The 23,571-nt window shown below is 52.8% G+C and overlaps 9 protein-coding genes across 9 annotated transcripts; 3 read left to right on the top strand and 6 right to left on the bottom strand.

The window, feature by feature from the left end:
• Positions 1–792: 792 nt before the first annotated feature.
• Positions 793–1,431, top strand: CTAM01_00359 (uncharacterized protein; the record flags this gene model as incomplete). The annotated part of the gene is made up of 3 exons (XM_060516412.1): positions 793–798; positions 862–1,113; positions 1,177–1,431. The coding sequence occupies 3 exons, from the start codon at positions 793–795 to the stop codon at positions 1,429–1,431; spliced, it is 513 nt and encodes a 170-aa protein (XP_060389038.1).
• A 731-nt stretch (positions 1,432–2,162) lies between these two features.
• On the bottom strand, positions 2,163–4,032 carry CTAM01_00358 (uncharacterized protein; the record flags this gene model as incomplete). The annotated part of the gene is made up of 8 exons (XM_060516411.1): positions 2,163–2,196; positions 2,290–2,733; positions 2,804–2,941; positions 3,010–3,047; positions 3,129–3,286; positions 3,450–3,491; positions 3,568–3,658; positions 3,808–4,032. The coding sequence occupies 8 exons, from the start codon at positions 4,030–4,032 to the stop codon at positions 2,163–2,165; spliced, it is 1,170 nt and encodes a 389-aa protein (XP_060389037.1).
• A 1,946-nt stretch (positions 4,033–5,978) lies between these two features.
• CTAM01_00357 (uncharacterized protein) lies at positions 5,979–6,128 on the bottom strand (the record flags this gene model as incomplete). Its single annotated transcript, XM_060516410.1, has 1 exon — positions 5,979–6,128. One exon carries the CDS (start codon positions 6,126–6,128, stop codon positions 5,979–5,981), a length of 150 nt encoding a protein of 49 aa, XP_060389036.1.
• Positions 6,129–6,512: 384 nt separating this feature from the next.
• CTAM01_00356 (uncharacterized protein) lies at positions 6,513–8,171 on the bottom strand (the record flags this gene model as incomplete). The annotated part of the gene is made up of 2 exons (XM_060516409.1): positions 6,513–7,929; positions 7,981–8,171. 2 exons carry the CDS (start codon positions 8,169–8,171, stop codon positions 6,513–6,515), a joined length of 1,608 nt encoding a protein of 535 aa, XP_060389035.1.
• Positions 8,172–11,475: 3,304 nt separating this feature from the next.
• CTAM01_00355 (uncharacterized protein) lies at positions 11,476–12,225 on the bottom strand (the record flags this gene model as incomplete). The annotated part of the gene is made up of 3 exons (XM_060516408.1): positions 11,476–11,824; positions 11,912–12,046; positions 12,164–12,225. 3 exons carry the CDS (start codon positions 12,223–12,225, stop codon positions 11,476–11,478), a joined length of 546 nt encoding a protein of 181 aa, XP_060389034.1.
• Positions 12,226–15,891: 3,666 nt separating this feature from the next.
• On the bottom strand, positions 15,892–16,736 carry CTAM01_00354 (uncharacterized protein; the record flags this gene model as incomplete). The annotated part of the gene is made up of 2 exons (XM_060516407.1): positions 15,892–16,464; positions 16,680–16,736. The coding sequence occupies 2 exons, from the start codon at positions 16,734–16,736 to the stop codon at positions 15,892–15,894; spliced, it is 630 nt and encodes a 209-aa protein (XP_060389033.1).
• Positions 16,737–18,224: 1,488 nt separating this feature from the next.
• Positions 18,225–19,107, top strand: CTAM01_00353 (fumarylacetoacetate hydrolase; the record flags this gene model as incomplete). Its single annotated transcript, XM_060516406.1, has 3 exons — positions 18,225–18,310; positions 18,400–18,611; positions 18,680–19,107. The coding sequence occupies 3 exons, from the start codon at positions 18,225–18,227 to the stop codon at positions 19,105–19,107; spliced, it is 726 nt and encodes a 241-aa protein (XP_060389032.1).
• A 310-nt stretch (positions 19,108–19,417) lies between these two features.
• On the bottom strand, positions 19,418–20,155 carry CTAM01_00352 (3-hydroxyanthranilate 3,4-dioxygenase; the record flags this gene model as incomplete). The annotated part of the gene is made up of 3 exons (XM_060516405.1): positions 19,418–19,852; positions 19,943–20,018; positions 20,124–20,155. The coding sequence occupies 3 exons, from the start codon at positions 20,153–20,155 to the stop codon at positions 19,418–19,420; spliced, it is 543 nt and encodes a 180-aa protein (XP_060389031.1).
• Positions 20,156–22,003: 1,848 nt separating this feature from the next.
• Positions 22,004–23,224, top strand: CTAM01_00351 (ctr copper transporter; the record flags this gene model as incomplete). The annotated part of the gene is made up of 4 exons (XM_060516404.1): positions 22,004–22,114; positions 22,324–22,507; positions 22,845–22,932; positions 23,020–23,224. 4 exons carry the CDS (start codon positions 22,004–22,006, stop codon positions 23,222–23,224), a joined length of 588 nt encoding a protein of 195 aa, XP_060389030.1.
• Positions 23,225–23,571: the final 347 nt, after the last annotated feature.

Here is a 23,571-nt window from a genome sequence, read left to right as displayed (position 1 = left end):
TGCAAACTAGGAGAAATGGACCCAAGAGTCGTGGCCAGAATTCAGCCCTTAGGAAGACATGCTATGGCCGAATATGGAGAACCAGACTACCTTTCCACGATGAAACTTTCTTGGAGACTGGCTCGAAGACGAACACTTTCTCAGATACTTCTGTGTACCACTCGGCGGTCCGATTGCGGTGATCCACCGTGATCGATCTACTGGCAGTGCATAGAGCATCAGGTCAGACAAGGGCCGGAGTGCTTGAGTAGGCGTCCAATGGCCACGGGAAACTCGATATCAGTACTTGACAACTCATCTGATGATGAAATGAGTGGCATCTCACTCATGCAAGCCTTCGGAGCTTTGGCTCTTGTATGATGTTGCGGTGAGCAAAGACGACCTGTCTTCGACGCGAGTGTGCTCAGTGTCGAGTGTGACGCATTGTTCGATATTTCTTTCCAGCCAGCCACTTCCCTCTAGTATGCATCAGCATACAACTCGTTTCGTAGACCAAGACTGGTCGAGTCGAGACCTCGTGAGGAGACGTCGATGAGCTTGATACCTTCTTGACAGGTATTCAGCTTTCTCGCAGATCTTGGCGTGACTCCAAGTAGCGAGCTGAATCAAGACAAGATTGGAGGCGAGGGAATGGCGACGGAAACTTTTTACTTGATACAATTTCGTGGCTAGGTTGCAACGGGTATATAAGAAGCTGCTTTGCCCTTTCTTCTGAGCTCGAAGGATAGGATATCAGAACACACTTACACTTCGATCAAGACTTCGCCGATACCAACCTCTCAATCCACGGCCATGTCTGTATGTCTTCCCATCATGTCTCCCAAAGGTCGAAGCTCCTCTAACCGCGTTGTGGATTGAAAGGCCTTCCCAGCCAACCTCGCCGCCGTAACCTTCACAAATAGCACGCACCTATACTTCATTGACAGCTCCACTGGCAGGATCAACTACTACATATCGCAGGACCCCAACGAGAACGCTAAACAGGCATACCATGGTCCAGACACCGTCACCATCCAGGGTGCTGATGTGAACGGCCAGCCTGTCGCGCCACTTGCTGCTCAGAACAATGCCCGCTTGGCTGTGGCCAGGTTTCTCCGCGATGACAAGGAAGAGGTATGATTATCGTAATCGATAGAGTGTAAAGTTCACGCGGAAGCCGCCATTTGTTGCTGACAGAGAGTCCAGATCCGCCTCTACTACCGTTCTTCGCAGAATCGCTTGATGGAGCTTTGCTTGTCTGCTGATGGAAACGGATGGCGCAAAGGCGACCTTAACGAGAAAAACTTTGCCTTGGATTCCAATGGCGGCATCGAAGCAATTGCCACACCTGACAACAAGGAGATCAAGGTCTATTGTCTCGGAGACGGCCATACGATACCTACCGTATGGTACCGTTTCAACGACAAGTGGCAGAGCCGCCTCATCAAATAAGAATGGTTGAATTGCCCGGGGTAGGCAGAAGGAGACCCGTGGATTTGAGGGGAAAAAAAAAGGGTAGTGACCTCAAAGATCCACCAGAATCTGGGCTGGCTTCAGGGTTTTTTATCCGCTGTACGGTTTTCCCTGGTTGCTAGTATAGAGTTTGTGGAACTGAAAGCAATATGATACTTTACCAATCAAAATTACATCTTGACTTGGGGAGAAGACTCATACGGTGCCTCTGAACGTGTTTAGCTTCTGGTCGAGGCTTTACGATGAGGGGAGAAGCACAAAATGAACAGTGGATCCGTGACGAGTGCTCAATAATTGATACGGAGGTGTTAGTTAGGAACCTAGAACGCCCGCGCGCAGATCAAATCGCTGACGGTTAGTATTCAGCTTGAGGACCGACAGAAACAGCCCACTTCAGCAGTCGCCGTCGTGTGAGGAAGTCTATGAGAATGACCGACGACTGAATACTGCAAAGACATCTGCGATATGCAGGAGCAGAGATGCGCTGTGGAGATGCGGTCCGGCATGAGGAGGCCTTATGTGTGTGGTTTCTTTGATTCATAGGAAACGTTCTCAAACAATCAAGCAGCTTCGAGACATTGAAGGTCACCTCTTTGGTGCAAATATGCCTCGCAAAACATTTCGACATTATCTGTTCACTCACTAATAGGTGATTATAGGCCCATTCTCCTTTGTCTTGAGATCTTGGTCTCGTTGGCCCTTCATTTTCGTTATCCTAGAGGCTTCCTGCCCACAATGGAATACCTAGTCGAAAGATGTTAGCATATGCATCACAAACCCCCCTCCCCTCTCATACGATGTGCAATACACCGAAGTACCCGTGCGGAAAGTACTCACACAAGTCCGTAAGCATGGATACTCTCATCCCTCATCTCCCTCTTCACATCCACCAAAAACGCGTCAACATCCTCCTTGGACCACCCAAACGCCCTCGTAAACGGCGCCATCGCGAACCCTTCGAGCCCGGCAACGATATTCTCCCCGCTCCACACGCCTACCTCCTTCAACCTCCTCCCTTCCTCCGTGTCCGCGGCAGGCCACCCGTTGGTAGGCCACTTGAACACGCGGACCTCGACGTCCACGAACCCGATCTCCGGATCGCGCATCACGCCGGCGAGCTTGGGGATCTCCTGGTACGGCCGGCCCAGCATCACCGAGGCCTCGTGTAAGAGGTTGCAGTACCGCGCCAGAGCCGAGGTCGTGGGGTCGAGGGTGCCGTCGTCGCAGGAGGGGCCTACGTCGACTTCTTGGAGCTCGAGGTAGCCTCCTGGTGTGAGGTTGCTGTTGCGAGAGTGTAAGAACGTCCAAGTTTGCAACACAGTCCGGGGAAGCTCAGGGGGATGAACTCAACTCGTAACAATTCTTCAGGTACTCCTTCCAGTCTGCGATGCTGGATGTCATGAGACGGCTGTGGATATAGTCAAACGGCTCGTCAAACACCCACTCCTCCTCAATGTCGTCTACTTCAAAGTCGACGTTTGGCGGTAGGCTGGATTGAATCTATCAGCAAGCCTATAAAGCGAGATAAATAAAGGATTAAGGTAGTTCTGAACTCACAAAGTAGGTTGATTAGGCGAAAGATCGATCCCAAGGACCTTTTTATTTGCCAACCATTCATCAGCAAACGACTCCTCACAACTGTCTGAAAAGGGTGTCAAACACCAGGAAAAACTTACTTCGGCTTCGGGATGTTCGTCGCCAAAGTCAATAGCCCATATCCCCGTCCCCGTTCCAACGTCGAGGACCCTGCCAGGGACTTCGGCGCCCTTCTGGCACGGCGGCGCGAGTCCGAGCCTATTGTCAAACGTAAGGAGAAAGACGTTGTGCTGGAGATCTGGCAGTTGAGCTTCCCGTCAGGACCTGGATACATGGGGAGAGACGAAGGACTTCGCTTCGAACGTCGGAGGAAACTGCCGAAACGAAGTGCTGTGCCTGTATCTTGCAGCAGCAGCAGCACCAACCAAATGCCGGCGGTAGAAGGGAACAACAAGACTCACCTAACCTCTCCTGCTCAGCCTGGTCGTTTGGAAGAGTATATTCTGCAGAAAAGGCCGGTCAGAAACAACACCAACACCATCCATAACCCAGCCCGGGCCACTTGGGCCTCCCACTTACTGCCGTCCTTGTACCGATGATACGTCCTCCCGTTCTCCATACGATACTCCAGTATGGATTCACTCAGACTCAGCCCAGACGACGACAAGCCCTTCAGCAGGGGAAACCCCGAAACACAATCAGTTCATTATTTCTTGAAGAAAGAGGCAGAAGGAAGTATGAGCCAAGAGGCAGGGGTAGGCGGGGGGGTAAAGGCTGAAGGGAGTGAGATTCTCAACAGACGAGAGGCAGAAAACTCACAGGGACGTCCTCGGAATGTCCATGTTCGCAAGTGGCGTGACCGCATCCCTCTTCTTCGTCGTCGTCATCGTGAGAATGCTGCTGCCGCCCCCTCGAAGGCTGACCAAAATCACGGTCCGGATCAATCCCATAATCCGCCATCAACTTCGCTTTCAAGCTCAGAAACAGTTGATCATGCTTGGCCTGATCGATCTCTCCTCCATCAGACTCTGATGAGTGTGACATCTGCAGGGGGTAAGGAAGACTGGCAGAGCAGAACTTTAGAAGCAACGTCGGCGGGCCTTAAGTTGTCGTCGTCGTTATTTTCTCCAAATAGCAAGGGACCAGAAACACTTTCGATCAAAGTACAGAACAGCGCCCAGACTCAATACACCAAAGAAGGAAAAAAGAGCGAAAGGAATCGTGTCACAAATTCCAACCAACTCCTCTCTCTCTCTCTCTCTCCTCTTCCCCCATACCCGCATCCTTCAAAAGCCCGTCTGGCCCCCCAAAAATGGCCAACCGAACCGAACCCCTCCTCGACCCAGGGCCCAGGCATCTTAACCCCCCCAGGCAAACATACCAGGGCAAACATTTACGAGCACACCGAACTAGGCAGGGGGGACAGACGCGGTTGGAGACCTTGGAGTAAAGGAAAGGAACCAACAGCATATGCACGTCTGCAAATTGCAGCTGTCAAATTGGGAATGTGAAGCGGCGTTTTCCACTGTTTAACTCCATCGTTTTGCATTACTAGAGGATTGCCGCAGTATATATAGACGCTACCCTACCCTCGAATTCCGCACTATTTAACCTTAACCCTTTTCTCTCCTATCCTTTCCTCTATTCTACCCTCTCCCTTGTTAAGGGATTACTAGAATCGCAGTTTTAATAGCTTATTAATAAGCTAGTATTACTATTTAAAAATAGGTAACTTATTCTTATATATAGGTACTAGGAATCTTATTATTATAAAAATAGTAGTAGATATACTAGAGTACTTGAGAGAGCTTTTTAATAGACTTTTAATACTATTTAAAATAATTATCCTCGAGCTATAAGAAGAAGCCGAGGTACTATATTAACACAGCCCTATCCGTCTCGTTAATATTAATAATACCCTTTTTAATATAGGATATATTAATAATACTCTACGGCCGCGTTACTACGCTTTATAAATCGTACCTAACGATAGTAAGGATTCTAGTATTTTTTTTTAGGTCTTTTATTAAGGTTATTATTATAGGGTTAATTTAGTTATTAGTATCTTAGTAAGTATTTTAACTTAATATACTCGGAGACTTTTATAGTTTTTAATAAGAGGCTTTTAAGGGACTTATAACTAGACTTTTCGCTTATTATAGGCGAAGCTATTATAGTTAAAGCTATAGTAATTAAAACTATAGTACTACTTATAGACCTCGATAGTAAGTAATTAGTAATATAGTTATCTTTCTCTTATAATAAGCTTAAAAAAGTATTTTAATTTAAGTACTAGGTAAGTACTATACTATTTTATTAAAACTATATTCTTGTACTTATGACTTAGAAAGAATTAACTTTCTTCGATAACAAGGTACTCAGAAGCGGCGTTTTCTGCAGAGGGCCCGCTAATCCTTTTCCACTCTGGCCGCGCTATAGAACGACACGACCGGGGAGGGAGACGAGCCGGGGGGTTGTATGCAGGCCGGGCCGACCCCCGGGTTAGTGAGCGAAGGAAAGTCAACTCTCTTAGCAGTGGGTTGGTGGACAAGCGCTTGAGCGCAGAATAAGCGCTTCAATGACTATTTGAACCGAGCTGGCTTGATCAATCGAATACGTTGGATCATGGTCGCCTACCGGACTCATGAGTACTGGTGGCTGTCGTTGATGAAGCGTACACATAGATTGAGGCAAGCAGGTGGATGGACCACCTCACTTCCATGACCATCACATGGCACTTCATCAATCTTTGTAACGGGAAGTTTTTGGTATTCATCCACCATGCCATCAGCGAAAAGCCCGATTGAAAGGCTTCTAGCCAAGCACAACTACCTCAAGCCAGCTGGATCAGCGCTATTCACCTAACACCTAGCTTCGTCTCCTCAGCCGCCCACTCCCCTGTCATCTTCAACACTGCGACTTCCACGCAGAGTCATATCCTCCACACACAGCCCCAAACTCTAAATCATCCGAAACTGGATGACATGGCATCAAAGTACGTCGCCAGCCTGCGGCTCGTCCATCGCCAAGTAAGAAGAACCTTGCCATGTGGTTGGCCATTGCCACTCGAAGAAGATGCAAAAGAAAGGGCCAAACGGAGAATCTGAGAATGCCGCGCCAATGCGACGCCTTGTAAACATGAAGAATAAAAAAAATCTGACAATTGAGAATCCAATCAAACAAAATCTTTGACCGTGGTCATTATACAGCTCCGATTTGCTCCTCGGTCATGGGTTGAAAAAACAGTGGCTCTTTGTATGCCCGAAACTCCAAAAGGCCCCCGAAAAACCGCATCTCTTTTTTGGGTGTTTCCAAACAAACGTCCAGTAGTTTTGCATGTAAGAGGCAAGGATTAACCATCCAAGGCACACCTTTATCAGAAACTCAAAGTAACGCCGCCTCGAATGAACTTCTGACTGCATTAGTCTTTAAATAGAAGTCGCCCCCAGTACAGGGAGCTGTTGGTGCTTTTGGGCAGGTGTGCATATGCTCTTTGCCTTCTGTCGTTATTGTTGTCATTTCGCTCAGACGCCACTCCAGCCATCCTTTGTCGGCTGGTACGCCTTGTATCCTGGGTAGGTGCCGCCGCTGCTTTGCGGGGGTCGCTGTTCGTCTTCGTCCTCGACATGTTGGTTGCCACCGCTCGGGCCGCGGTTATAGTTGTATTGTTGCGGACGACTGTAGCCAGAGCTGAAGTCAAAACCGCCAGAATCATGCAGGTCCGGAGATGCCATGCTTTGGTCGCCAGTGTAGCTGCGCTGAGGAGCAAGAGGGCGAGTCGACTCTGAAGACGGTTGACGCGAGTTTGCTCCGTACTGGGGACGACCGTAGTTCTCATTGAGGAACTGGCCTTGCTGATTCTTCTGGTCAAAGCCGTAGTCGTTTTGAGGCGCGGGGGATCGCCGGTAGTCGCTGGGAGGGGGTGGAGGGCCGCGGTAACCGCCGGCTTGAGGACCAGGAGAGCGGCGATATCCAGCCGGGGCGGGACTGGGTCCATCGCGAGGTGGTGCTGTGAAGCTTCGGGGTATCGGTGCCGGGCTGGGGCCGTTCCGGGGAGGACGGCCCATGCCATAGCCTCCCTGCTCGTAGCTGTTGCCGAAGCCCTGATCGAAATCTTGCTGAGGACGGGGGTACGTCTGACCTCTCTGGGGCCCGTAGCCATTGTTGTTGAACTCTTGGTGAGGTGTACCTCTACCCTGCATCGCCATGCCTCCGGCAGCCATGGCCCCATTTCCATATCCTTGGTCTACACCGAAAGAAGACGCTGACTGTCCGTATGCTCCATCACTGTAGCCGTTGCCTGCCATTTCGTAGGGACCCGCAGGCTGATTGGCGTTGGTGAAGTAACCGCTGGGCCCGGCCTGAGAATTTTGGCCATAAGGGCTCCTGTCACCCGGCATGGGGCTGTTCGGATGGGACATGGCGTTGGGTGCCATGAGAGGCATGTTCTGTCCGTTCGGGTTCGGTGATACAGCCGGTTTGTTCATCTGTTCGAGCTCCACCTCCTCCTCAAGTGCCACCTTCTTCGAACCTGCACCCTCCCAACTGGGCATCGCGGGAAGTGAATCAGCGTCTGCCGGATTGGCACCTGATTTGCTGACTTCGAATTCAGCATACTGAGGCGGCGCCGCGGCTCCGGAAGCCACGGGTGCTGTTGAATTCGCCTGGTGTGCAGGCGCGGTGCTGGCATTGTTGTAAAAGGGAGCCATGGGCGCCTGGGATTTATATCCCTGATTGTTCGGTCCATACGAATTGTCGTCGAGGTGCTTGTGAGGTGTTCCCTTGGGGGTGTCGCAGCAACCGCAGCAGTTACCACAGCACTTCAAGCAGTAGCAACACTGACAGCAGCACGACAGACCGCAGCAAGCGCACCGGATGATGCACCATACGATAGAGAAAATGATGAGGCCTCCGAAGATCATGATTCCAATGACGGGCCACCTGCGCAAGTTAGTACGTCGGAATTCAAGTGAGGTCGTGACCGAAACCTACTTGCAGAAATTAACGGACATGCAATTGTCCCAACTAGACAACGCCGTCTTCACATCGTTGATCGAGTTTCCGGCGCTCTGTACTGTGTCTGTAATTCCGCGACTCTGAATGTCCGCGGCCATGCTCGACACCACTGATCCCCACACTCCTCCTCGGAGACTCCTCGCCATGGCGACATCGATCGAAGGCATTTTGGATGATTTTGTTTTGCTTTTCCTCCGACAAAGAACGTGATTCTCGGCGAATTACCAACAAAATTTGGGTACGTCGAGCTTGGTTGGTCGAGGGGGATTAATCTGCGGAATTAGAAGCGGACTATAGCTCCATCATCTCATGGGCTCGATGTTTCGTCGTTTAATCGGCTTGAACGGTGATCGGCGGACCGTTGGGGGATAAGGCGCGCCGCTTCGTGGTACAAGAGAACGTCGTCGTGCAGGTGTAACGGGCGGCCGGATTCGCGCAAAACGATCTCACTTGAAGTGAAGATGGCAAAGGAAAGTAAGTGGTAGGCGTGAACCAAAAAAAGGTCGAACCTCGAGAGCCTCAGAGGATGAGAACTGAAATGAGTAGTGCCGCTGTACCGCCGGTAAATGAATGCAAGTCTTCTTCTATCGTCACTGCCTATGGGAGGGCAAAGCGTTCGCCCCCTTGCGTGGGTGGGCTGGTGAACAGGTGGTAGGGGACGTTGTAGCGAATGGTAGCGACAAACGAGCAAAAAGCCCAGAGGCTTTCGTCTCAAAATGGCACTGAAACTGGGCGGTGCAAGTCAGCAAGCACGGCAAGGTCCAACAGGATGACCCCGAAAAATAGGCGATCCGTGGCCAACAGATTGGGTGTCTTGGTCTTATTGCTTGGTGACGCTGCTGGGTGCGAGTATCGAGAAAAGGGGTGGGTCGCAATTCGTGTCCAAGCTGTCGAGAGACACGGTTATCCCAGGTAGAAGGGAGGCTGTAGCTGAGGGGTGGTCGTTTTCGTGAGACGTGTTGAGGATAAATAAATCCCAGAGTGGCGGCGAGAGAGGCGGAGTACCGGTATTCGTATGGCTTGCTTAAGGAATGGCTTTTGAGCTGGAATTCTACTCTTCTGCTTCGCGAAGAGAACGAACGAAAAAAAGGTAAAAATGAGAGACACGAGGAGGACCGTCAAACAGCCTCAGGAATGGCCAAGGAGATGAGACGGAACGAAAAAGGAGCGAAACGGCACAGGACGCAGTCTGCCGGGTTGTCGGAGGAATATGCACCTCGGGAGGTTGTCAAGAAAAAGAGTGACAAGAGGCCGCCGTAGATGAGATGAAGAAGATGTGAGGATATGTTTCCCTTGACCAAAAGGTCAGAAGAGCAGCAAAACGAGAGGAGGATTTGCAACGAGGTGTGGGAAAAGGAAGGAGGAACGGGAAATGATTGACGTGACGCACACAGAGTTACTTTGCCGGGAAAGCCACGAGGGGGACGATCAAAAGTGGCAGTCAGGCAGCCCAGGTGGTCACTGGTAGTGGTGGAAAGGACCAAGGAGCAGCGGTAGAAACATCAGCACCTTTCCATTCTCCCTGTTTGACAGACTGAGCTGAGGTAAGGTACCTAAGAGAGAGCGAGCGCGACGGGACGCCGCGACCTGAGCACAGGGAGATTTCCAGAGGGAAATTCGAATTGCGATCGAGCGCCATGCCACACTCTAGCGGACTGAAGATCCCTGCTCAGACGAACTTGAGTGGGGGAAGCGGTTCCTGACTTCCCGTCCCCCCTTCTGCTTTGCTTTTTGCTGCGGCTTGTTCAGTCAAATCACTGCAATGCTGCCATGCTGCGCTGCTGCTGCTGCTTGGCCTCGCATTCTCTTTTCTGTCTGCCTGCCTGTCTGCAACGCCAACACCCAACGCCCGTGTCCACTTCCACCTCAACTCCAAAACGGCTGTCTGGCAAGTCCCCTTGTAATCGCGCAAGTACCGCTTTTTCCCTCATGAAGTTCGTTCAGGGGTCGGTTCGGAGATGATTTTGGATTCGTCGACCCCAATCTTGATTGCGCCGATGAGCCGTCCCTCAAGTCCCCTCTCCCCCGGCCGATAAATCAAGATGCTAACTAAAGTAAGGTAAGCACACAAGGTATCAGTTAGCGAGTATTGACTTGCAGCGTGTCTGGTCTGCCGTGCCCGCCACCCAACTGCACCAACCGTACGGAGCATTTCCGTATTGAAAACGAGACAACCTGGGGGCCGAGGGACCACCAGTTAGCAGCATGCAGAGTCAACATGATGAAACATGGTGCTCTTGTCGTCCTCAGGCATACGTACAGCACATTACGACTTGGCATTGGCCAAAGCGTCTGGGTCGCAACCCCCGTGACAGTGGGCACCCCTTGCTGCCTTCCCTCGCGCTCGGTTATGACGGGAATACGTAAAAAGCCAATGGTTATTTCCAGCCACACCAGTGTTCTACTCAGCCACAACCACTCGCCACATTCAGCACCCATGTGATGTGCAGAGTTGCATCAACTCGGCCGAGACGGCGGCAGAGCACCGGGCCTTACCAGGACACTGCAGATTCGACAGTGGACAGGGCATCTCGGAGACGGGTTCTCCTTCTTGTCTCAGAAAGACCGCCGTCGCTGGCTTCGAGAACAATTCTTGGCCCCCAATCTCACCACCTTGAAATGAACCTCAGGGTCGAGCTAACTGGCTAGAGGACCCCACGAAACGCCTGGAAGCGTGGAAGAGTAGCGATGGGACAGCGAGTAGGATCAGGAACGGACGCCACCGTGGTTCGAGAGACCGCTTGCGATAGCCCGAGATCTTACTCTCGCTGCTCCAAGTAGTCGATCTTCGTCAGAGGAGGCGCTCTATCCTGGGACGTCGAGAGTAGAAGCTCCGGGCAGTGGCACCGACACGCACGTCCCAGAAGAAGAGCGCCTGGACGTCTAGAAGGGTAATTGAATTCACAGCTGCAGCCCAGCGCAACGCAGGGCTCGTCTGATGTAGAAGCTATGGCTAGCAACCTAACCTGTGCGATAGCCAAGTCCAACGACCTTGCGTTGATCGTTCAGTCTTTGAATGACTCCGTGGATCAGGGCAGATGTCGCATTCCTAGGTATGTTGACATAGATTGAGGGACAGGTCCGTCAAGGGCAGAAATCTTTCACGGTCGTTACCAGTCTCGGAAATTTGATTGTGGCCATGAAAGCATCAATAATGTTGAAGTTTACTATGGAATTATAGTCCAGAGCTTTCTCGATTCTTTCTCCAGGCCAGGCTCAACCCCGAATATCATCGTCATCATACATATTGGCTGGCCCCCATCTTCCTTCCCTCTTGGCCCCTATCGTCGTAAAAATCCTTCCAAAGAAAACCTGCCAACGCCTAACCGGGTTGTTTCGCAATCAAGGTATCATCTGTGTGTTCGCAAGTCGTCGTACTCATGACAGTCAAAGAAGTTTCACGTCTCTCCGCATCAACCCTTCCACGCCTTCGGAACCCAAGCCCCATTATCTTTCATCGACATCATCCATCTACTTTCCGGGCGGCGGGCCAGCAGGCGGGGCGTAAGAATCCCGCTGGTAGGCGTTTTGCGGCTGCTGCAGGTGAATACCCTCGTTGTGACCGCCGTAGTATCCATCGTTTGGGTTGAACGTGGTGCCAGTGTACTGAGGTTGCTGCTGAGCGGGCCCGTAAGCCGGAGGCGGGTTCTGGTAGGCGCCGCCCTGCTGGGGGTAGCCCGCGTATCCTTGCTGCTGGCCGTTGTACGGCTGGTTGTAGGCGTAGGTGCCCTGCTGGTTGTGCTTGTTGTTGTTGCTCATCCATCCGGTGCCGTAGAAGGGCTGGACACCACGCTTTCTGCGACGGCGGGAGTTCATGCAGCTACATCACAAAAACATCGGTTAGCCATGATGAACGAATGCAATGGAGGATCGTGCCGAAAGACAGGAAATAGCACTGGGGGAGTACCCTAACAAGATGAGGATCAGAAGTGCGATGCCGACGACGACGGCGGCGAGGACCCAGCGGCCCCACCAGTACCATGCGCCGCGTTCATAGCATGCTCCGTTTCTGTAGACTTGACCGGAGCTGCAGTAGAATTGTCTGCGAGATTGACGTTAGCGTCCGGAGGGCATCGCCGGGGGGTATGATGTATGCAGGGTCTCGCAGATCCATTTCGGATGGCATGCAATAAGGGGAGGAAGGAAGGAGAAGGCTTACCTCTTGTCGAGTGAGTCGATGGGAAAGGGCAGAATGTGAACATTGCCTACAGCGTCCGCCATCTTGATGACTGTGATGTTGTCGCTGAACGGGAAGTTTCTTGTTCGTGACCCTCGATGTTGAAGGTATGGAAAAGGTTGGCCTCTCAGTGATATACCGAACTTCTTATGCTATCGTTGGCGGACAGGGTTCTGGTGCGACGAATAAAGAAAAGACGAGATGTAAACGGCAGGAGGAGCTGTCCGGGGAGAAGCTTCGTCCGACTATTGTATTTCTTGTCCGTGCTTCAGAAGAACCCAAGAGCTCACTTCTGCGTGGCGTTCGCTATGCTTTTCGTTGGCGGGGAGGGAAGATGGCGAGTGATGTTCAATGACGTGATGGCTTTTGACGTCCTGTCAGAATGGGCGAGATCCGGTCTAGAGCTCTCGGTGGTGCAGTGCAGTGCAATGCACAAAAATTAAGGTGAGTTGTACCCGTAGAGAATAGGTAGCGTAGGTAGGTTTGGGTGGGAGGATTGCGGCCTATTTAGAGTGCAATGCGAGACAATCCAAGGTTGAATTAATCAAATAAGAATTTGGATGGTTTCTGTTATGTATCCGGATCCGCAGTGTAGGAAGGCAGCAGCGAAGCGCCAGAAGAGAGAGTCAAGACGTTTAGGTTTTTGATTAAGTACAGGGTTGATTGATGGAAAAGACTCTTGAGAAAAGAATCAGACGGGGGTACGAGGAAGAGGGGGGGGAAAGAGGGATCCAAGTTATATTTCGCCCGACGGCGTGATGAAGAAAGCCAAGCAAACCGTCGCCAGACAAAAGCGACGTCTTGGAGGCTGGGCAGTCACTTGGCCCCAAAGCCATTGCGTGGCCTCCCTCCTCTGCCCAGACTTCGCACACTTGGTCCCCCGGCGAAGCTTCCAGTGATGCCCACACCTTCCTCAGAGCCTGGCCACTCACGATTCACCGCCGTCACCAGTCATGAGGCACCTATAGGCTAACAGGCCTACCTTACTTACCTTGCCGTGCTTGCCTTACGGATGGACTCATCATGGGTGGTATGGAATTGGAATTAGGTACAATGATTGTACTTCCATTGTCAGCCCTCAGCAACGAAAGTCCTCTCCGACCACAATCTACCGCCGAGTCACCACCAGGCATCTCCAGTGATTCGGATGAATGGGGCCTCCCGGACGGTTAGTTTTCCCTCCGTTCCCTCCGATGTTTTGTTTGGACGGGTTAGGTGCTTTTTCGTCTGAATCTACATATACTTGTACGTATCTCTCTCGCGCGGACACTCACCAACTTCACCAAGAAGCTAACGGTCCTCCTCCAAGACACGAACCCATCAAAGCCCCATGCAAGGTACCAACTGGCCACCGCGGATCCTCTCCTCTTCCTCAGGCCATCAAGGGCCCAATACACTATAGTTCACCCAGTTCCAAACTATCCAATAACCCATCACGTCGCCCGGCAAGAGTTCTTATCGAGTCATCCGGGCTCCGGCATCGATTGTGGCTGTGTTCGCCCTCTCGCCCTCTCGTCAGCCAGAGAGGCCCGGCCAACGCCCAGTAGCCCACAAGGTGAATAACCGTGGTACCATAGCCTTCGTGAACGAATCGCAAAAGCGCCTCACACCGTTTCGGTAAACGAACAAGACAAGAAGCAGAAGAACCTGAGCAAAAAAAGAAAGAAAGAATGGGGCTTCAAGGCGGCGCCTGACATCACCGGCACGAGCGAGGCTTGGCCGTCTCCATTCAATGATTGCGCGCTTCCCCTCATCCAACAGTGGTACATTTTGCCGCGGGCCCATCAACCGCATCCTCCTCCCAAGGGTTCCTCGTTCACTTGTGGCGATGCCGCGGTAGCGTGGCCTCTCCAACTAAGATACCTGTGGTGAGGTTCAGTAAATAGCCTTTTCCCCCGCGAACCGCCGCTGAGAATTGGAATCATTGCTCACCAAAAAGCCTAACGTGCCTCAATAGCATGCGGCCTTCACGGCGGCCCTCTGATAGTTGAGTTGTTGTTCACCACAACCAACACCATCCCCACCGAGCAAACTGGGCGGTGCACGCCTCGCGAGCTTATTCCAGCAAGTTTCCACAAAAAACATTGTCCTATTTGTCATTTACTCGTTGTGTTTCTCTCGTTTACTCATTCTTAGCATGGCAATCATTTTGTCATCCATTTTGCAGTCGCCGCTGCCCTGGACTCCCCTCAGTTTTTTTCGCGGCACTGCGGTTTCTTCACTATTCGTTTGCGACTTCTCTCTTATATTTCCAAGGGCCGGCTTCAACCGCGTCGACATACCGGGGGTGGATCCGGGCAAGGGAAGCTGAACTCACACCGCAGCAGACCGATATCTTTCGATCCTGATCTACCTTACCTGAGCTTGCGGTACATCGTGAACCACAGGGAGAAGCTAGAACAGACTTCTGTGTTCAGTTCCTCTGCTTTCAGCTGGCGTGTCTGCCCTCGCTCACCAGTCACCCCACGCGTGCCACTGCCAGACACAACTCTAAAGAACCCGGTCACCCGCGACTCGCGAACCCCGGATGTTCTGGAAGAAACGGGAGCTACTTGGACAGCAGAGTTGAAGGCACTGCCGCACTGGCTGGCTACTGACGCTGAGGTGGTGCGGCCGCTCTCCCCTCCCCACCTCGCTCCGCCCAACGCCGGTGACCCCACTACCTTAAGGGACCTTACCATCCGGATCACCCTAATGCTGAGATCCACCTCGCCGCAGACAACAGTCAGCTTCTCTCGAGCTTCTTCGACAATTTTCGTGAACTTGTCCGAGATGACGAGCAGCCTCCCTTCTCTTGAAACTTTCCCTTGGAATAAGGCAACAAATACACTGTAATCCCTCTGAACAAAAATAGACCAGCCGGCAAAGGACCAATGGTCCATCTCGCCATGTGGAATGCCTCACTGCCTGGTCTCATTATCTTGCGAGCAACTCGACCCGGGGCTCGATCGACTGCACTCCGCTGCTCATCGCCAAGACTGTTTCCAAAACATCTGGGCACAACTCTCTCTCGGTATGGCAGCCAGCTTGCCGCGCACTTGGGACTGTCTCAAACCGCTCCGTCACCTGAAAATTTCCGCGACACTCCGGCAACACAAACCCGGCCTAGGCGATCAACGGCCTGTTTTTTTTACTTCATCTCGACAGTGATTTTTGTAAAACGGCACATGTCTTTAGATATCTTCACTCTAAAAACTTCAGGAAAGACTTGTTGGGATTCGAGGTACGCTCTTGACATCAAAAAAAAAGTGTAGTCTCTCTAAGGACATACGGACCCCTCAGCGCTGTTCACCGAGTGAGGGCATGATTCCGACAAGCGCTGTGAAACACAGCCGGTCGACGAATAGACGGAACCCCGGATTTGCCTCCGGACTCGGCCCTGGCCCTCAAATTTTCCCCATGTGATCCCTGACCTTTTCCCCAGTCCTTCAGTAGCCAGATGAAGGATGAGGAACAAACATGCGTCGTGGCCTGATGGCAAAATCCCAAGTGACCGCTGCAGGTCTCAAAACAAAAATCGCAAAAATGGACATGCTCAGCGTCCCACTGAGAACCGCTCGTGACCCGTAAACACCGATTCGTCGTGACTTTTAGTATCCCTCATGCCGGACTTTGTCGAAAATGAAACCACACCGAGTCCACACTCCCAAACGCCGTACCGCCGCTTATGTTGAAAAAGGTATGCGTGTACTTGAAAAGAAACCCCTCGCTTATTTGGGGAATGTAAACCGGGACGTGATCTTCTCGGGCTCCTTCTTGCCAGACGTCGCTGTCGTCTGCTGCTGCCGCGCCGCGAGGTCGGCAATCTTCTCTCGGGCCTTCATGAGGCTGCTGTTGTCCTGCTGCTTGAGCTTCGCGCGGATCTCGTACAGTGCCATCAGGGTCGACGCGCGGTCCATATCATCTTCGGCCTGTTCATCACCCATCATGTAAGCTCTCTGTCCCGTTCCAAGTAGTGGTTGTTGTTGGTGCTGCAAGGTATTGGTGGTAGTGCTTCGTACATCAGAGTCCCTCTTGGGCGTGCCTGGGATGGAGCCCTGCGCTGAGTTGGAGCGCGACAAGGCGGGCGGGCTCATCATGATGCGACGGCCGAACTTGTCGACGCGGGCGGGCGAAGCGGTGCCTGTACCTGTCCGCGAGGTCTGGGAACTGTGCGTGTGAACGCGGCGGAGTTCATCGGTGGGCCGCCTGGGCAGTCCGGGGGCGGCGGGGTTGGCGCTGGTCTTCTCAACTGTCTGGATGGCCTTGTTTGCGGTGACAAGAGCGGCTGCCGCGTTGGGTTCCTGTGTTGGAATGAGGTCATCAGCACTTCTGTAGATAGGGCAGATGGGTGAGTTGAGGAAAAGTTTATTGCGGATCTCCTTTCTTCCCATGAGCCCCTGCAGCCGCCGAAGCGCCCAGCGCATCGCATCGCAGAGGGAGTTACATGGGCGAGTCAGAGAATGCGACCGGGACGAGAATCAACAATTGTAGAGAGTAGGGAATAAGGGAAACAAACGGCTGCGTTGAGGCTGCTCAAGTCGGCAAGCATCTGCGCCAGCTGGAGGCTCTCCATGGCGACTTTTAGTATTGGGTCTGCGGATTCTCGTTGTTGGTGGTCTCGTGTCGTGTAGTGCGTAGAATGGAGAATGCTGTCAATTAACAATGCAGTGTTGATTTAACGGGCTAGAAGTGGATGCAGGCAGTTAGCAGTGAATTTGGCCGAGAGGAGAGTGAAAGTGGGTGGATCTGGGCAGGGAATGGACATGGAGCATCATAGCATGGGGCATAAGGTAAAACCCACCGACGCCGTCATTCCAGGCCAAGGCTAAGGAGACTTTTTGACTCTTAAGGCCAGGTACCACTGGCCACAAGTGCCTGACAGTAAGGCTCTTTGTGTCGGGTCTGTGAGAGATGTCAGAGGGGGGGGAGAAGGGACAGAGCGGAGGGTGCGTGAGCTAGTGTTAAGGGCTGCGCGGTTGTGTGTTTGTGTGTGTGTATGTTTTTGCTAAGGTGTGATGATGAATAGGAAAAGGGTAATCACCGCGTAGTGATGTTGATAAACAAATCTGGCAGAAGTGATCAGGCTGCGTGAGGAAGGTGACTTGATGTAGGACGCATGCCACCTCGAAATGAGAGGTGCGAGGTGTGCCCTATAGCATGGGGTATGTGGTGACGATACGTATATCACAGTAGAGTACTCCGTACGGGAATATGGGGAAAGATCAAAGACATCAACGTCTACCCCGCCGGAGACAAGGTAAAGGAACAGTTCCAAGTGGCAGATGGTAGCAGAGAAGTGTCCTTCTTGAGACTTTCCTTGGCCAGTCCATCGGGTCCGGTGCAATGGTCTGTCACTTTCAACTTTGTCTTCCCAGGTGAAGGTACCTAGGTCGGTAGGTACCTTGACTTTAGTCCAAGTCGATGATCAAATCCACGAAACCGAGCTGGAGGGAAGGAAGGAAGCGGGGTGAGAGACACAGGGCACCTTCCCCCACACTGGGCCATTTCAGCCACATTGAGCACCCCAGGCCCTTCCTTGTCCCCGCTGTCTTCTGGCCACTCATGCGACTGCTGGAACATCTGTCGCCTGCTCTCCCCGACCGGTTGGGCGGGAAGTGTCTCCCCCGAAGCTTCAAGTCGATCCCGTCCAATCGAGGCCAGCTTCAATCCAATCCAGTCAGTTTCCAGACTGCCAGATCTCGCGTGCATTGGACTGCTTTCTGCACAGGCCCTTCTTATAGGTATGCAAGCTTCAATGGTTGCCGCCGATTGACGCATCCGTCCTCCGAATCGCCTTGACCAGATTGGCAAGCCTCCGTGCTTAGTGCCGGCAGGTCTCCCGACGCACCCAACTTTCCAACCAGTATAAAATCTGACTAAGCATCCTCGAGTCTCCCAGGCCTGCGTTCCCCGGTTATTCGGAGAATCCGACACTGGCTCCGGCATCGCTTCGGCATGCTTTCCGAAGGTCGTTATCAACCTCACGCCTTCTCATAAATCAACAGACCTCAAATCTTGCAAGAATCTGTAACTCGAGGAGACGCGAATCACAACCGTCAAGATGTCCATGGTTTTCAGACGCTCAATGGCTACCGCCGCCTCATTGAAGAGGGCCGGTAAGGTCATGTGCATTGGCCGCAACTATGCGTGAGTGATTCGTCACCTGCCCCTCGACTCTCACAAACATGAGATGCAGGCACAGGGAACAGAAGAGAGGACTAACAACCAATCCACAGCGATCACGTCAAGGAGCTCAACAACACCCGCCCTAAGCAGCCCTTCTTCTTCCTGAAGCCCACCTCCTCCATCCTCCTCCCTGGAGCCGGCCCAGTGCTGAGACCCAAGGGTGTCGACATGCACTATGAGGTCGAGCTCGCCCTCATCCTCGGCAAGCAGGTCAAGGATCTCAAGGCCGATGACCACAAGGGCGCCATCGACGCCATTGAGGGTTCGTCTCACTCACTTGGGGCACATCGTCCCCCTTCCTACCCTCACAGCCACTGACACACAAGACAGCCTACGCCCTCGCCATTGACATGACGGCACGCAACAACCAAAACGAAGCCAAGAAGAAGGGTCTCCCCTGGTCTATCGCCAAGGGCTTCGACACCTTCCTGCCCATGAGCGACATTATCAAGAAATCCGCCATCCCCGACCCCCACGACATTGAGCTCTTCCTCAAGGTCAACGACGTTGTCAAGCAGGAAGGCTCCACCAACCTCATGCTCTTCCAGATCCCCCGCATCCTGAGCGACATCTCCAAGGTCATGACCCTCGAGGCCGGCGACATCGTCCTGACCGGAACCCCCGCTGGTGTCGGCCCGGCCGTGCCCGGTGACGTGATCCGCGCCGGTCTCCGTGTCGGCGGCAAGGAGCTGGCCGAGGCCAAGATCGAGGTTGCCGTTGAGGAGTCTCCTAGCTCGTACGAGTTTGCCGAGACGTAAGTGTCGCTTTGATGATGACCTATGGGAGGTGACCTTTCTAGAGTAGGGGGAGGATTTGAGCGATTTATCTGCAATGTTTTACGGAAAAGTCATGTTGGGTCTCATATAAAAAAGGGGCCGAGGTGTGAACATCTCAGCCTGGATCATCTAGATCAATCATGATCACATGTACTTTTAAATCATATAGACCGTCTGCTCGCCTTCGCCTACAACAAATACCCAAACCTGAAAGATCACACCGCGTACCTCAGAAACAAAGTGCCTCTCTCTCACCCGCTCATCCACTCATCGAAATGTAACGCAGGCCGCTTCACTCCAGGTTAGGATCCTTAATCGACCCAGGCTTCGGCGCCGCCTCGGCGACAACACCGCACTTCTTACACGTCCTCGCGCCCTCGTCGGCCTTGAACGCCTCAACAGCAGCCTTGATCTGCGTCCCGAGGTCGGTGCAGTGGAAGGCCGCCTCGTGGACGACCTCGCGGCAAGACTCGCAGTACCAGCGCATGCGATCGATGGAGCCTTCCGGTCGTCGCTGCTCGAGCACGACGCCGACCGTGTCGGCGAAGCGGACGGGGTTGTGCGGGGTGTTGCCGGGGAGCAGGAACATGTCGCCCTCGCGGATGATGACGTCCTTGAAGACGCCCTCGTCGACGACCTTGAGCATCATGGCGCCCTTGTACTGGTAGAACCATTCGGGGGTCTGGTTGATGTGGTAGTCTGTTCGGGCGTTGGGACCGCCGACGATCTAAGGCTCGGCGTCAGAAATGATGATGATGATGATGGTGGGGGCGGGGGCGAGGGGTCAAGGGGATGAGTTTTGAGTTGTTTTGCTTACCATGACTGTGAAGTCCTCATTGTAGACGCAGTAGTTGTTGATTGGGGGTTTGAGGAGGTGGGAGTTTTCCTCTAGCCTGAGTGCGTGAGAGAGACGTTAGCATTAATTGAGCCCCGTTGCGAATAGCCTCACAATAGCATGCTAAACAGAGCTAGGTGGCATAGGATGAGTTGGAACTCACCACTTGGGCAGGTTGACAGGGGGTCCAAGCATGATGGCTGCTTGTGGTGTCGTGAGTCACTTGAGCTTGTTTCGCGTTTTAATGAAAACTCTTCTTTGCAAAACTCTGGCGTCAATGATTCAACAGTTGTGGGCTGCTGAAGTTGAAATCGGGTGGTAAGGCTATGAGATTGTGTAGATAAGTTGATTTCATCCCCTCCTTCTCTTCCGTGGCGAATGAGATATTTAGGCTTTGGATGACTACAACATCTCATTGATGAGGCTGCATTTATCAGCCGCCAGAGCTCTCATTCCGGACGGGCCCGGCGGAGCCACTGGAGAGAGTTGCGGGCCGCCCACAGCGGCGGGTAAGGTAAAGACCGACAATCTATGAAGGTATTGAGATCATCCTCCATATAGTTACAGAGAGATGTGAAATGAATATCGAGTCATCTTCATCGCTGACAAACACAACGTTGAAGGTCGGAATCACATCCTGTAGTTCGTCCTTTACGAGCTTCTAGGAAGTGATTCACCGGCACAGTTAGCCGTCGATAGGCAGTTAGTAATGATGGTCATAGACTGAAGACTCCGAGCAACCGAGAGCGAGCGGCGACAATGGCCTACGACCCCTCTCACTAAAAACAACCCCGCCATACCAACACGTCCCAGGCTCCGAGGACTCCATTGTGTAACCCCAGGTGCGATTTCCAATGAGAGAGAACATCAGAATGTCACTGGTAAGCCACCCGGCCAGTCCCAAGTGACGCCTGGCCTAGCACGTCTGAGGAGTGTGATGGGGGAAGGAGGGGACCACCCGCCCCGCCCTACCCGTCTCGTCCAGCGCCCACTTACCCGCCTCACGGGTTGTCGATCTTACAATCCGCCTCCAGCAAGTCTCACAGCATCAGTGCAGGGCATCACCATCCTACAAAGCTGCGTGCTCTAGCCCCTGCCTGCCTAAGCAGCATTCTACACAGTATGAGTCCGGGCATGTGCAGAATGAAAAGAGAAAAATAGATATTTCGGACGAGTCAACGCCTTAGCCGCCGCGACGGTCTCTTACAGGCCTTTCCCAGCCAGCATCCCGCCTCAAGTCTCTACTAACAACCCCCCTCGAGTCTCACGAGGACAAGCTATCTTACCTTAGCCCCAGCACGTCAGCTCCCCGCCGTTTGGTTTAGTTTTTGCTAAAGTATTCTTTGTTGTGCTCGTACACAGACAACCTGTTACTGACCACTTCCCTACACGGACACAGCAGCGGCAAGCGTGCTAAAGGTTCTGGAAGGTAAAGTGTTGGCTGGTTGGTGAGTAGAGAGGCAGCGCAAGAAGGGAACACCCCGTCTCAGAGGCTGGAAACCTGCGCACATTTGAGCGAGTTTCCATCTCATCCTCCCCAAGCCACGGGCCGCCACCCCTTCTTCAGCCTTAGTCGTGAACGTGCAGGATAGATAGCTTGTACATATTCTCCGGTAAAACATTACTTTGCATTTGCAACAAACGATAAAATCATTTCCCATCCTTCAGCAATTTTCACCGTTTTGTCGTCCCCGGCAGTCATCAACCGAATCGTTGCTAGCTCCCGCTCCGTACAGATACAAGATCGCTGAACACCATTGGAACCCCTACCGCCACGGTACCACCCCCGCGAAACCCGTACCCTTACCGTTATCCATTCTGGAACCGACATACCCCTGGTCCCGCATATCTCACTGAGGTGACTGACCGACTGACCGACCACGCACTGGGCAGACGCAACCTCTCCTTTTCAACAACAATCACCCATCTTGAAACCGTACCGAACGAAGCACGCAATATCCCAATCTACGTGCTAGAAAATTTCCACACTGAGCTTTCGACAACCAAGCCTTCCCTCGATAACCACCCCAAGTACCGATCAATATGGACCACGCGCACATGGATCACTCAAAGATGGACCACTCCGCCATGGACCACGGCGATATGGGAGGCCACGGAATGGGAGGCGGCATGGGCGACCGGTGCAGCATGAACGTACGTTTCTTCACATAGCCCGTCATACCTGCGCATGCCATGTGCTTTCTCTACCGCTTCCTCTTCGAACTATCGCGGAATCCCCTCGAGGCGTCCCCTCAGCTCTCCACGAGCCGGCCGTAGAGCTCCTCTCCACCGCGATGCGCTCCTCTCGGAGCTCAGTGTTAAGATGAAAGCACAGCTCAAAGCTAACCCGCCTTCTCTTCTAGATGCTCTTCACCTGGGACACCAAGAACCTCTGCATCGTCTTCCGCCAATGGCACGTCCGCTCCACCAGCGGCCTTGTCATCTCGCTCCTCCTCGTCGTCGCACTCGCCGCAGGCTACGAAGCCCTCCGCGCCGCATCCCGCCGTTACGAGAACTCTGTGAACAAGCGCGTCGACTCTCTCCCGAGTAAGCACCCTCTCTCCTCCCGGCAGTCGCCATCGCACGTACATACACATAAACCTGTATCATACACATCTTCTGTACACCAAACAATTACCTTTCGCCCATGATCCCCCACCCACATACTTCCCATCTTGCACATACACATTACCTTGAAAGCTGCGCTCCCCAACCAAGCGCCCCTCTTCCCGACCGACGTAGAGGTGGACCTAGGGCGAGCGCATACATCCCCTCACTCCCCTTTGCATCAAACGTGATACCGAACACAAATGAGCTAAGAAGTCTTGTGTCTTTCGAGGCGTCGCTGGAACCGTTACTGAGACAACCCCCTTCCTATGGACAGGACGCGAACAGGCAGAGGCCAGCAGGAGCGCACACCTCGTCAAGGCCGCCCTCTACGCCGCCCAGAACTTTTACGCCTTTATGCTCATGTGAGTTTTGATTCCCTCTCTCATATGCTCTACGCCTTTTTAGTTTTGCGTGCCATTTCGGATTCAACTGGCCTTTTCTCGATGGAGGAAAGAGGCGATTTTGGAAGATGCGCAACTTGCAGAGAAGAAGGAAATTCTGCACGATGCAAGGAAGAAGCGACTGACGAGACACAGGCTCGTTTTCATGACATACAATGGCTGGGTCATGGTCGCCGTCGCTATCGGCGCCTTTGTGGGATACGCCGCATTCGGCAGCTCAACATCCTCGACCAAGGACAATGCATGCCATTAATGGGCGCCCCTCATTTGCATAAAGGTCCCAGGTGGCCTAACAATAACCATAGACATGCTTTTGCATTTCCCCTTGCACAATAGCTTCGTTTTTGTTTTTTTGGACATCGATGGTGGAAGGGGCGTATCTTACCACACGGGCGTTCGTCGATTTAGGTACTGGATAGCATTAGCTTCTGACTCCCCACAGGCCGAAGACAGGCGGCGACGGGTGAGTCTGGCAAGAGAAAGAGACCCCCCTTGAATAAGGGGGACAGGACTCGGAATACACATGATATGCTCAAGCAAATATTCATTCGTCGTGGCGGCTGCGGCTGCTCTAGCTACAGCGGCAGACTCTATATATGT

This window comes from Colletotrichum tamarilloi, assembly GCF_030869305.1.
Source record: "Colletotrichum tamarilloi strain Tom-12 chromosome Unknown Scaffold_1.1, whole genome shotgun sequence".
NCBI lineage: Eukaryota > Fungi > Ascomycota > Sordariomycetes > Glomerellales > Glomerellaceae > Colletotrichum > Colletotrichum tamarilloi.
This window is presented reverse-complemented; position numbering and strand designations above follow the sequence as displayed.